The sequence below is a fragment of the Capra hircus genome, chromosome 3 (assembly GCF_001704415.2).
Source record: "Capra hircus breed San Clemente chromosome 3, ASM170441v1, whole genome shotgun sequence".
NCBI classification, from domain to species: Eukaryota; Metazoa; Chordata; class Mammalia; order Artiodactyla; family Bovidae; genus Capra; species Capra hircus.
Window position 1 is genome coordinate 37,178,132 of NC_030810.1, and position 14,163 is coordinate 37,192,294.

The window sequence follows — 14,163 nt, forward strand, 5'->3', positions numbered from 1 at the left end:
TTGTTCCATGTCCAGTTCTAACTGTTGCTTCCTGACCTGCATACAGGTTTCTCAAGAGACAGGTCAGATGGTCTGGTATTCCAATCTTTTTCAGAATTTTCCACAATTTATTGTGATCTACACAGTCAAAAGTTTTGGCATAGTCAATAAAGCAGAAATAGATGTTTTCTGGGACTCTTTTGCTTTTTATATGATCCAGCAGATGTTGGCAATTTGATCTCTGGTTTCTCTGCCTTTTCTAAAACCAGCTTGAACATCTGGAAGTTCACAGTTCACGTATTGCTGAAGCCTGGCTTGGAGAATTTTGAGCATTACTTTACTAGCGTGTGAGATAAGTGCAATTGTGCAGTAGTCTGAGCATTCTTTGGCATTGCCTTTCTTTGGGATTGGAATGAAAACTGACCTTTTCCAGTCCTGTGGCCACTGCTGAGTTTTCCAGATTTGCTGGCATATTGAGTGTAGCAACTAGTGTTGTGCTAATAGACATTTTACAAGTTAGTGCATTACTCTTTAAGACAACCTGATGGGATAGTATTTGTAACTTGATATTTTTATCTATACTTTAAAAAAAAAGTACAGTTGACACTTGAATAACATGAGGTGGGTCCACTTACGTAGATTTTTCCAATAATAAATACTGCAGTATTACCCAATTTGTGATTGGATGCCAAAGGACCACAGATACAGGCGGCAAACTATAAATTATACACAAATTTTCAACTGTGGGGAGGATCTGTTTTCCTAATCCTCACATTGTTCATGAATCTGCTCTACTCAGATTTAGAAAGTAACTTGCAGATAATCTTATAATTCTCATGGCAAAGTTGAGACTTGAGTTCAGATCTGGCCAATTCTAAAGCCCATGCTACTTACCTTGAATTTTTTTTTTTAATAAGATATTTCTTATAACTCTCCTTTATTGTTTTATAACAGGCAATTGGTTCATTGTTGTTCAGTCACTGAGTTGTGTCTGACTCTTTATGACCTCATGAACTGCAGCATGCCAGGCTTTCTTGTCCTCCAATATCTCCCACAGTTTGTTCAAACTCATGTCCATTGAGTCAGTGATGCCGTCCAACCATCTCACCCTCTGTCACCCTCTTCTTCTCTTGCCCTCAATCTTTCCCAGCATCAGGGTCTTTTCCAGTGAGTTGGCTCACCCCATCAGGTGGCCAAAATATTGGAACATCAGTTTCAGCATCAGTCCTTTCAACGAATATTCAGGGTTGATTTCTTTTAGGATTGGCGGTTTGATCTCCTGCAGTCCAAGGGACTCTCAAGAGTCTTCGCTAGCACCACAATTTGAAAGCATCAATTAATTATTTAATATATACTAATTCTTCTATAATTGAACAGTGTAGAAATAACTAAGGCAAAATTCCCCAATCCCTAATCCTACTCCCCAGAAGTACAGAATTTAAAAAATTTGTGCTATATGCTTTCAAGTATTTCCCCTGCATCTGTATGTATATGATGTGAAGAACTGACTCATTTGAAAAGACGCTCATGCTGGGAAAGATTGAAGGCAGGAGGAGAAGGGATGACAGAGGATGAGATGGTTGGATGGCATCACCGATTCAATGGACATGAGTTTGAGTAAATTCTGGGAGTTGGTGATGGACAGGGAGGTGTGCTGCAGTCCATGGAGTTGCAAAGAGTTGAACACGACTGAGTGACTGAACTTAACTGATATCTATATGCTGTATGGGGCTCTTTTCTGAAAAGATTGTGCTAATTTACACTTTCAATGGTGTGCAAAAATTCCTATTTCCCTGCACCATTTTTAATACTGAATGTTCTCCGTTTTCTTGTCCATGTGATAGATGAAAGAATGTCATATCTTTGCTTTAATTTGCATTTCTTAAATTATGATGTTGAATGTCTCAAAATCAAAACAATTTCTCTGTAAACAGTCCCACAGGAATTTGTAATAATCCCAGATGGTGGTGTTTTAAAATAAAAATCCATATAAATATAATGTAGGTACTCCATTTATTATCCTTATTCTCCTCTATGTGCCCCCAGAAAGCAAAGCAAATAACTATAATATTTAATAGATCATAATTCAATTGAGAAGATGCCTAATGGGCCTTGGAATTTTAATATGGCTTATTATTACCAGATGTCTCATTTACATTAAGTAAATATTTTTAGGAATTTTCGGAAAAGAATCATCAAGAAAGCAAGTACTGTATTCCAGCCCAGTATTTATCAAATGTTTTCCATGTGCCAGGCAGGGTACTCAGTACCTAAGTTTTAGAGAGAAACAAGATAAATATAAGCTCTTATCAAATAGTTTAGCCTTGTGCAGAAGATAAGCAAATGTCTCTGAAAGTTTTGACTGGAGAGGACAGAGTAGCTAATTCAGACTGACTGAAGCAATAAATAAGTGTATTAGCTCTCCTTAAAAAGATTGCTAAGAGTAAAGCTGAGCTTCAGGTCTGGTTGGCCTGGTGCCCTGGTTTTGTCTTTAGAGAGCCAGTTCTTCCATCTTTGTCTTCGCTCCGTCATTCAGTCTGGTTTCCTTCTGGCTATGGGATGGCTGTCCATGGCTATTTGCATTTTATACTCTTGTTAATTTGGGAGCCATGGGGACTCATTGTGGTTCTTTTAAGATCTAGGAAGGACCTTTTCAGAAGTCTTCAAGAAACCTCTCTTGATGCCTCACTGACAAGAACTGGACAACATACCCATTCCGGGCAGAATCATTGGCCCAAAAAATTGGGATTAGCCTTAAGACAACCAGGCCTACTCTGGGGGCAGAGTCATCATCCTTGTTCAGTCACTCAGTCATGTCTGACTCTTTGCGACCCTATAGACTGCAGCACTCCAGGATTCCCTGTCCTTTACTATCTTCCAGAGACTCAAACTCATCTCCATTGAGTCGGTGATCCAACTATCTCATCCTCTGTCATCCCTTTTTCCTCTTACCCTCAATCTTTCCCAGCATCAGGGTCTTTTGCAGTAAGTTGGCTCTCCCCATCAGGTGGCCAAAGTATTGGAGCTTCAGCTTCAGCATCAGTCCTTTCAGTGAGTATTCAGGGCAGAGAGTAGGGATCAGCTTTCTCTTAGGTATATCTCTGAGCAACAGATAGATACCTGAAAAAAAAAAAAAAAGAAAGGCCTTCTACTGGAAAGGAAAAAGAGGAAACCATATCCACAATATCCACTACAACAATAAAGCAAGCAACTCTGATAAAGTATAGTTTAGGTGACCGTGAGTGAAGAATGACATCTTTGCTACTTTTTTTTTTTAATGTCTCGTAGGATCAGAGCGGCTCTGAACTGGTTAGTGGTGAGGAAGACTCCAGTCTCGAAGTTGGTCTTAAACCATCTCCTGAAAGTGAAAGCTCCAAACTGGTAAGGATCCTGGTTATTTCATCCAGTGTTCCTTTTAGGGATGAATTGTTTATATTTTGGATTAGTTGTTGTATTTACTTCTCTTTGAATCTTGATCTCTGAGACAGCGGAAGCTATTCTGTATAGCAAATGGCCCATCCACATAGCGAATGACCTAAGAACAGAGCATCCTCCTGCTTTCTTGAATTGTGCTGTCTGGGACTAAAGAATCAATCTCTTTTAAATCTTGTTTAAATTGGGTTTCTTTGGGCTAAGGTGGTGCTGAATTAGTTCTAGAGGCAAACAAATAGATACTAAATGTATTCCTTTGTTTATAATAAGAGTTATTTAAACTTACCCAGGGGCTAGAGCATTAGGAGAGAGTCAGTTTTAGAGAACTCTCCCTCTTTCTGTGTGCTACCTAATATTTGATATCTTGTTATTTAATACTTGCTGTATACCATGTGCTGTGCTGTGCTCTCCATTCATTTTCTGATCCTCATAGTGTAGGTGGCAATATTTTTCTTTTACACATGAGGAAAGCTTGCCTTGTTGTTCAATCACTAAGTCATGTCCAACTCTTTGAGACGCTATGGACTGTAGCCCGCCAGCCTTCTCTGTCCAAGAGATTTCCCTGGCAAGAATACTGGACTGGTTTCTGTTTCCTTCTCTAGAGGATCTTCCCTGACTAAGGATTAAATGCATTTCTTCTGCCTTGGCAGGTGAGTTCCTTACCACTGAGCCACCTGGGAAGCTCAGACTTGCTTAAGGACATTAATTAACTTGCCAGAGGCCAGTCACTAGTCTGTCTGGAGATTGATCTCATTTGGTCTGACTCCCAGCCTTTGCTCATAATCTACCTTCCTGTTTTGCAGCCTGGCACTTCCAAGGTTAGACTGCAAGTTCTCGAAAGACATGCGGGCTTTTCCCCACCTCTGTTTCAAGATCTCTTATGAATCTCAAAGAATTAATCACTTGGGAGGGTCACTGTGATTTTATGATAGCTAGACTTGTTCATTTTACTTAAAAGATTTTGAAAAATCATCCATTTATCTTCTTTCAACTTTTAGAAAATATATATCAGACTGGCTTGGGGTTCATGTCCTAGAAAATGAACTGATTCTTTCTGGAGGATGGAAAAGGACATTTAGGCAAAAGTGGAAATTATCAAGGTCCACTCTTACGCAAATCCTACATGAGGCATCAGGAGCAACAGATTAGGACCATTGTTCTTGAGCAAGATGTTCCAGGGTTACACTATTCCCTTTCCAAACAATAAATTGCATCTTTTCCCTGAAAGGGGATGAGGAACATTAGCAAATTTCAAACTCAAACTCCTTCTTTCATTTAAAAATACTATTAGCTTGTTCTTTTTGACATTGTTTTTCCATAGGTAGGTTAGGGAAACGTCTTTTAAAGAAATAGGATTTTGTAAGTGTGAGCCCCTGATTTCATCCATGGAGAAGATGGTAAAAAGAGTGAGAATACTCCTTTGCTTGTTGGGAGAGGCTGATAGTCCTACAGAGGCTCAGTTGTAGGCTGCAAACAAAAGCCATCTATCATCTACCCTGTTCCCCAGAAGGCAGCACAGGCAGAGGACATGAAAGGCTGGGGGTAATTTTTAGATATTGTTTCATGCTGCATTTTAACAGGAATAAAAGCCTTCCCAAACTCATTGACTGGTATTTACTTTTCCCTTTCCCCATGACCTCTTTTTTAGTATTCTGTAATTTCTTTTTACCATTTCCAATAGAATATGCATGGTCTAGTCAATTGAGGAAAGATAGCCTGAATTTGAACAACTTCTATAGCATAAATATAAATGGCTTAGCATAAATTATTGCTTAAGACTGTGTTTAACTTGGGCTAGTTAGAGCTCATCAAGTGTCAGTTTACTCATCTGAAGAATGGGAGTAATCAGGATGAGGAAACAAATAGGCAATAAAGTATGTTCAATCCCTCGGTTGGGAAGATTCCCTGGAGAAGGAAATGGCAACCCACTCCAGTACTCTTGCCTTGAAAATCCCATGGACAGAGGAGCTTGGTGCAGGCTACTATCCACGGGGTCGCAAAGAGTCGGGCACGACTGAGCGACTTCACTTTCACTTCCCTGTGTTCCAGGCAATGGCGATATAAAAGTGAACAAAATGTGCCAACATGCCTGCATTTATGGAGACTTATTCATGAGTAGATGGGGGAAGGGAGATAGATAATACATAAATTAGCAAATTAAATTATATCAAATTGTTGTTCTTGAGGATAGAAATTTTATCTGGCTCAACCTCACATGTTCATTATTGTCTCATTATAAAGTACAATTGACTCTTGAAAAATGTGTTGGTTAGGGGTGCCAATCTTCTGCACAGTGGAAAATCTGTGTATAGCTTATAGTTATAAGGCCCACTGTGATTGGGGTTCCTTCAGATCTGTGGCTTAGTATTTACTTGAAAAAAAAAATCTGTATAAGTGGACCCACATGGTTCAAACCAATGTTGTTAAAGGGTCACCTGCATTAATAGCAGTTTCTCACCACTAGCCCATCATTTGGTTGTTTCTGTTATCGATGGTGCGAGTGTCCCTGTGCTGCCACACCATTCTAGGATGGCTGCCGGATGCGCCGTGTCAGAAAACAGCGTGCGATCGTTATGGGCCTTGACTCCTCTCACCTTAGTGTATGTCAGTTGGAAACAGTAAGATCTAACCCTCTAAAGGTTGCACTATTTGTTTCCTGTAGGAGCATATGTCTCATCAATCACTGCAGGCCTTTACAGGAGAAACCAGGAGAAAAACGCAGGCCTTGCTCTTAAGCAGCTTACCCTCGAGCATCAGTGAAGATAGGAGAATTTGTTATCTGGAAGATCAGACCAGGCAGAAGTGTATTAGAGAGAGAGGAAAAAAAAATGTTACAGGGGTTCAAAAGAGGATGGAAAACCATCTCGTTCAGGGATTAGGGATGGTTTCTTAGACTCTTGGCCTTTAAGGTGAACCTTTACAGATAAGAAGGTGATTGACTGCTGAGGTTGAAGTGAACAGGAGAGGTTCACTAGGTGAATCAAACAGCGAGGGTGGTGGAGTTAAGAGTAAAGTCTAGGCTTTTGTACAGTGGGCAATAGAAGCTGAATAATAGAATCACAGAACTATGACTTATACTATGGATTATAGATTAATGTGTTTATTATTTCATGCTCAGTGTTCAATAAATGTCTCATTAGCTACATAGATACACATATGTACTAGGTGCTACCTGTGAGAAATTATACTCCAAAGGGCTATGAAATTGCTTCTCCGAGATTACCTGCTTTCAGAATTAGGACTAAGCCATGAGTCTCCGTGTGTTCCAGCGCTTATTCCTACCCTTCAGTTATGATTTGCTTCCATCCATGTCTCTACAGTCCCCAGACTCACAGCCAAGGAGTTTATAATAACTTCAGTAGATACTTGATTTCTCTAAAATATGTTTTAAAGGGAAAATAGCTTGTTTTTAGACCACCGATCAGATGATGGTTTGTGAAGCATAGATTCCAATTGTGAGAGACTGGAGGCAGGGTAGTGTCTGGAATCTATTTCAGAAGTCTAGGTGAGAGCCTGTTAAGACTATTTTTTAAGCCTTTTCAAAGGAACTTAAAAACAAAAAACAAAAAACAACCAACTATTTGTACAGAGCGTTGCAATTTGTAAAACAGTCTTTTTTATTGTTAGCTTAATTTTTTTAGTATCTAGTTTTTCAAACAAGATACTAGTTTGTGATTTTATTCAATTTTATCCCCAAAATAGCCCAATGTAAGAAGTAGGGCAGGAGTTACTTTTCCCTGACTTACAGATGAGACCTTAAGCTACTTAGTGAAAAATCACAAAACTAGAAATTAGAAGAGCTGGGCCTCATCCTGAAGGGTCTGTTTCTGTCTGGTATTTTGACATGGAGGAGCATGAGTCCCTAAAATAATTATTTTACTTTTTTGGGTATAAACCTATGTCTTTATCATGTTGGGGATATCTGTGTTAATATACTTTTGGGTGGGTAATATAACTAAGTTATTAAGAATGCAGAGATTAGAGCCATTCTACTTAGATTCAAATCCTGATTCTACCATTTACTAGCTATGTAACCGTAGGCAAATGGCTTTGCCTCTTCGTGCCTCAGTTTCTGTGTCTGTAAGATGGGAGAAAGAAAATAATGGTTATTGTGAGAGTTAGGAGTTAGTAACTAAGAAGTACCACAAAGAACTATGCCAGAATACATGGAATCACTGTCTAAGAGGGAGTTGTGTTAATGATGGTGATGATATTATGCTGATTAAAGCATTAAAGGTGAGTCAGAAAAGGATTAGCTGTTCTACATGAAGCATTAGGTGTAACTTGGAAAACTGAAGTGAATTTTCAACCCCCAAAATGCAATCGCTGATAACAGACAGCATCTATTGAATGCTTGTGTGCCAGGCATTATTCTAAACTTGTTCACAAAAGAGTTCTGTGAAATTAGTACCAGTATTATCCTCATTTAAAAGATGAGAAAACTGAGGCACTGCAGTGTTAAGTAAGTTGCCTAAAGATTCACCCAGTGAAGCTAGGATCCAGGCCTGTGCGCTCTGAGGCTGGAGCCAGCACTCCAAACCGCTATGCAGGACTGCCCTCAGCGAGACTCAAACGGAACAAAACCGAGTCAAGGGACAGCAAGAGAGTAACACTGAGATCTGAACTTTGTTATTTTCATTTCCTTTTTGTCTAGATCTTGAACTCCAACACAGTTATGGCATAGAAATAGGCAGATTCTGAAAATTACCTTTCACATTGGTAGACGAAGTTATATAGACCTCCAAACCAATGTTGCATAAAATAAAGGAAACTAAGACTTTTCAAGAAGTTAACCTGTGCCAGGCATTTTCTTACTGGTTATTTTATTTAACCCAATGATGCACCTGTTATTAGCCCTACTCTGTGGAAAAGGTACTGAGGGTAAGAGATGGCAAATTTTTTTCCTCAGGTCTCACAGCTGGAATAATATGGTTGGGACTCAAACCCAGTTCTCTTTGCCTCTAAACCCCATTTTCTTGTCACTTTATAGTTCTCATAACCTTCCTTGGGACATCAGAAATATCACTGTGTGATCTATTTGTTCAAACAATAAATATTAATGGACTTTTCCAATGAGTCATCTGTTCACATCAGATGACCAAAAGACTGGAGCTTCAGCTTCAGTCCTTCCAGTGGATATTCAGGGAGACTGATCACCTTGCAGCCCAAGGGACTTTGAGGAGTCTTCTCCAGCACCACAGTTCCAAGGCATCCATTCTTTGGTGTTCTATCTTTTTTATGGTCCAGCTCTCACAACTGTACGTGACCACTGGGAAAACCATAGCCTTGACCATATGTACCTTTGTTGGCAAAGTAATGTCTCTGTTTTTCAACACATTGTTTAGGTTTGGCATAGCTTTCCTGCAATCATTTTCCAGTTTCTTGGCTGAAGTCACTGTCTGCAGTGATTTTGGAGCCCAAGAAGAGGAACTCTGTCGCTACTTCCACCCTTCCCCTTCTATTTGCCATGCAGTAATGGGGCTGGATGCCATGATTTAGTTTTTTAGTTTTGTTTTTTTAGTATATAGTCTTAAGCCGGCTCATTCACTCTCCTCCTTCACCCTCATCAAGAGGCTATTTAGTTCCTCTTCACTTTCTGCCATTAGAACGGTATCATCTGCATATTTGAGGTTGTTGATGTTTCTCCCACTTATCCTGATTCCAACTTGTAACTCAGCCATCCTGTGTTTCTCATGATGTGCTTAGCATATAGGTTAAACTAACAGGGTGACTGCGGACAGCCCTGTCATACTCCTTTCTTGAACCAGTCAGTTGTTCCATACAGGGTTCTAACTGTTGCTACTTGATCCGCATACAGGTTTCTCAGGAGACAGGTGAGATGGTCTGGTATTGCTGTCCCTCTAAGAGCTTTTCACAGTTTGTCATCATCCACACAGTCAAAAGCTTTAGTGTAGTCAATGAAACAGAGATAGATGTTTTCCTGAAATTCCCTTGCTTTCTCTATAATCCAGCAAATATTGGCAATTTGATCTCTAGTTTCTCTTCCTTTTCTAAACCCAGCTTGGACATCTAGAAGTTCTTGGTTCCCGTGATGTTGAAGCCTAGCATGTAAGATTTTAAACATAACCTTCCTAGCATGGGAGATGAGTGCAATTGTTTGATGGTTAGCACATTCTTTGGATCTCTAATCTTGTCTCATTCTATAGTTTTCTTCCTTGATATAAATCTAATTTACATTTTTTTGTTCTTGTCTGTCTCCTTCTCCACGTTGTTACAGATACTAATAGCCAGTAAAATGATTTCAAAGTTACTTCCTTACAACAAAATAATAAAAAGACAACTCAATTGAAAGATAGGTAGGATCTAAATAGACAATTTTCCATACAAATGGCCAATAAGCACATAAAAAGATGGTCAACCTCATTAACCATTAGAGAAATGCACATCAAAAACCACAATGAGATACCACTTTATACCTGCTAGGAGACAATAAATAAATACATAGATAATACAAGTGCTGACAAGGATTTGGAGAAGTTGGAACTCTCCTATACTGCTTGTAGAGATGTAAAATGACACAGCCAGTTTGGAAAATGGTTTGCAGTTCCTCAAAATATTAAACAGAATTACCATGTGACCCAGCATTTTTACTCCTAAGTATGTACCTAAGAGAAATGAAAATATATAACACAAAAACCTTGTACACAAATGTTTACAGCAGTATTATTAATAGTAGCCTCAAAATGGACACAACCCAAATGTCCACTGGCTACAAGCGTGCATGCCAAGTCACTGCAGTCATGTCCAACCCTTTGAAACCCTGTGGACTGTAGCCCGCCAGGCTCCTCTGCCCATGGGCATTTCTCCAGGCAAGAAGACTGGAGTGGGTTGTCGTACCCTCCTCCAGGGGATCTTCCTGACCCAGGTATCGAACACAGACTCTTAAGTCTCCTGCATCGGCAGGCAAGGTCTTTACCACTAGTTCCAGCTGGGAAGGCCTGTTATACTCACACAATGGATGCTGTTATTTAACAGTGAAAGATAAAGAGGTACTGATACATAATGCTACAATAATAAAAATCTATAGAGACAGAAAGTAAATTAGTGGTTGCCTATGTCTGAAGGATGGGTAATGATCCTAATGGGTACAGGGATTCTTTCAGAGATTATGAAATGCTCTAAACTTCGATTGTGATGACACTTGTACAATTCTGAATGGTAAAACCATTGTATTGTACATTGTAGATGGATAAATTTTATGATATTTTAATTATGTCTCATTAAAGATGTTTTTAAAATTACAGGAGGAAGAAGAAAGGGGGGAGACAGAAGATAGATGTTCCACAAACTAAAATCAAATCAGAAATTTAAAAAAAAATGATTTATTGGGCTGTTCCAGGTCTTAGTTGCAGCATGCAGGATCTTTGGTTTTTGTTGTGGCATTTAGGGTGTATTTAGTTGTGGCATGTGGGATCTTCATTGCAACATGCAAACTCTTAATTGTGGCATGTGGGATCTAGTTCCCTGACCAGACTGAACCCAGGCCACCTGCATTGGGAGGTTGGAGTTTTAGCCACTGGACCACCAGAAAAGTCCCTCAAATCAGAAATATTATTCTAAGCAAGCTCTAGACTGGAAATTCTGTGATTCTGTTAAATAACTGTAATATGATCCCATGCAAGGAGCTTTTCATGTATAATCTCACCACATTTTGGAACTTTTTGCAAGTGTTTAATAATCTGCACCCTAACAGAAGAAGCTTGACTTCTTTGTCCATCAGAATTAAAGCCTGAGTTTATTTTCATACAGTCTTGTGTTTGGCCCATTGCTGCACTCTGTGCTGGTTCCTGGGAAGATACTACCGAAGGTAAACAGATGCAGTCTCTCTTCTTGTGATGCTTACCGTCTTCTTAGGACAGTGACATCATGTAATGTTACAAATAGATTGAAATCTAAACGTTGATCAAAGCCAAGAGCAAGAGGTGTTTTGTGCTAAGAGAGCATATTATAGGGGGATTTGACCTTCCTGGGGAGGTCTCTCCCAGGGAAAACTGAACTGAGATCTAAAGGAGAAGCTGGTACTCCCTGACAGTGGGAGAAAGAAGAAACAAAGGAGGGAGCTAGGCAACCTTAGCGCCACAGTGGGTCCGGAAAACTGACATTCTGAACATTCACGGTTGCCAGAACTGGTGAGGTAGGAACTAAACTGGAGCGGATAACAAGAACCAGGCCCCACTGATGAGATGGTCTCTCCGCTTACGGTAGTGGGAAGCCATGGGGGGCTTTGGAGGTGACTCTAAACTGTAGTTGAACTGTAGTGAGTGATCAGATTGGACAGCGGCCAGCATGGATGCTGATGCGCTGGCTGGGAGTTTACTGCAGCAAAGGCAGTGGCAGTCTGGGAGAGATGGAGGCGGCAGGATAGAGTCTCATATTCTGTCTTTGCAAAAATTATAATAAACAGCAAAGTAATATATGTGTTTACCAGGTATATTCCACAGAGTTCCCAGTCAAAGAATTTGCCTTCCCAGTGTGCAAACCTACTGCTGTACGTGTGCTTTAAAGCTTTCCTCTGAATGCAGGTTTAAAGCTATTAAAATGGCAATTGTTACACCATCTGGGTCTTGAGAACAAGCATCATCCCAGGGCTTGGCTAGCAGCCCATGATAACCCTGCTAGGAAATGCCCCCAGCAGATGTGCCTGGCATTCCTGCCTCGTTTTATGACAGTGCTTAGCAACACTGCAGTCTGCGTGTCAAGCGATCCCTGTCCTTACAGACCTGGTTCATGTCCAGCAGCATCAACAACACTTAGATTTTTCAGAATTTTTCAAAATGTCTAGATTTTTTTTCAAACTATCTGCAGTGTTTGTCTTTACTATTGTCTTTCACTATGAAATGTAATTTCTGATCCTTAGAGCAAGAATAGAAGATTGAGAGGAGTATTGCAATCAACTCAAAGTGCATTCAAACTATAGTTTCTCTGTGGAGATTTTAGAATTTACAGGGTGGCAAGATGCCTGGGGAAGTATGAATTGTTTCTGAATTAACTATCATTAACCTAAATGGGCTGTGACATGGAAATTCACACTGCAGCTGACAGTACATTTTACCATTTCAAGTCCCCACCAGCCAGAATAGCAGCATCTTAGGAACACTTTTTACTCTTTACCTTGATGCACTTGATCTGTATAAAATTTTCAAACATGCTTATTGAAAAATCAGTGTTGAGTGTTATAAATAATACCCATATCCTCAAAGGGCCTGATTGTACTTGCTTTTGCAGATTAAAAAGACTGTCAAATATAAATCATGGGCTCTGATATCTGAACAAACATGAACTTCCCCACCAGCCTTCACTAGCTCTGACCTAGAAAGTGACTTATTCTGTCTTCACTGAAAAATGGGGGTGTGAGGGGAGGAGGCTAGTCATTTTGTCCTATGAAGATCAAGTGTGACTTTGTATGTGAAATCCTTCATGATGCTTGGCATGCAGAAAGGCTCAGTAAATGTAGCTATTGTTAAAACCAGATTTTGTTTATATAAAATCTAGGTGTGCTAGAACCCTCATTTTTCATACATATTTCCTGAGAATCTGTGATGTGTCAAACTCTAGGAATGTAAAGATAAGATATCGCTCATCCAGGAATTCACCACCTTAGGTCTACCGCAAAGGTTACAAGCTGCTTGTCAGGATATATTTACATTAAAGATCCTTGTTTCTATTTTCTGCTGAAAATGGACCAGCATTCCAAGCTGCCCTTTTCATCAGTTATTCACTTCGAGTTTATTTCAGTCCCTACCTTCCCACCATTCTCTAACCCTAGCCTGCTTCCCATCACCTGAAAGTACCTGAGTACCTATATCATACCCATCACCTGTGAGTACCTGAGGCTGCATCCCAGGTCTACAAGCTGTGGTCAGGCATGTGGGCCTGCAAAAAGTGAAAGCTGAGAAATAGGCAGGAGCTGTTGATGGAGAGCCTTGTGGACTAGGAGAAAGGGCTTAATACGTTTGAGATGTTTTTTAAAGGGAGATTATAATGATAAGATTAGCCTATTGATAAGATCATTTTGAGCTTATGTGCGAAGAATCTGATAGAAAATGTCAAAACTGAAGACAAAGAGTTGAAAAGCTATTAGAGTAAAATGAGATGAAAGTTGATAGGGACCTAAACTAGGGGATCTGTTAGTGAGTGCTGATTTTCAGTAAATACAGGCGTTAGAATTGATAGGACTTAATGATTGTGTGCGGAGAAGGCAGTGGCACCCCATTCCAAAACTCTTGCCTGGAAAATCCCATGGACAGAGGAGCCTGGTAGGCTGCAGTCCATGGGGTCGCTAAGAGTTGGACACGACTAAGCAACTTCACTTTCACTTTTCACTTTCATGCATTGGAGAAGGAAATGGCAACCCACTCCAGTGTTCTTGCCTGGAGAATCCCAGGGAAGGGGGAGTCTGGTGGGCTGCCGTCTATGGGGTCGCACAGAATTGGACACAACTGAAGCGACTTAGCAGCAGCAGCAGCAGCAGCAATGATTGTGTGAATGTCAAAACTGAAGAAGAGGAGTGTTGCAAGGACTCTCATATTACAACATGGGTAGCCAACTGGCTGGTTGGTTGATGCCATTCACTGAGAAAAGAAAGAGAAGAGGAAGGGAATTCCCTGGTGGCCCAGTAGGTTAGGATTCGGCACTTTCATTGTTATGGCCCCAGGTTTAATCCCTGGTCTCGGAACTAAGATCCTGCATGTTGTGCAGAGTGGCCATATAAATAAGGTGAAAAAATAAGAG

General features: G+C 40.2%; 1 protein-coding gene across 3 annotated transcripts in view; it reads left to right on the forward strand.

The window, feature by feature from the left end:
- The window catches only part of PATJ (PATJ, crumbs cell polarity complex component), a 386,097-nt gene that overhangs the window by 277,495 nt on the left and 94,439 nt on the right, over window positions 1-14,163 (forward strand). For all 3 annotated transcript variants that reach the window (XM_018044918.1, XM_018044920.1, XM_018044927.1), the window contains exon 31: window positions 3,268-3,360. In XM_018044918.1, the coding sequence (XP_017900407.1) occupies window positions 3,268-3,360 (93 nt within the window). The remainder of the gene's footprint in view (window positions 1-3,267; window positions 3,361-14,163) is intronic.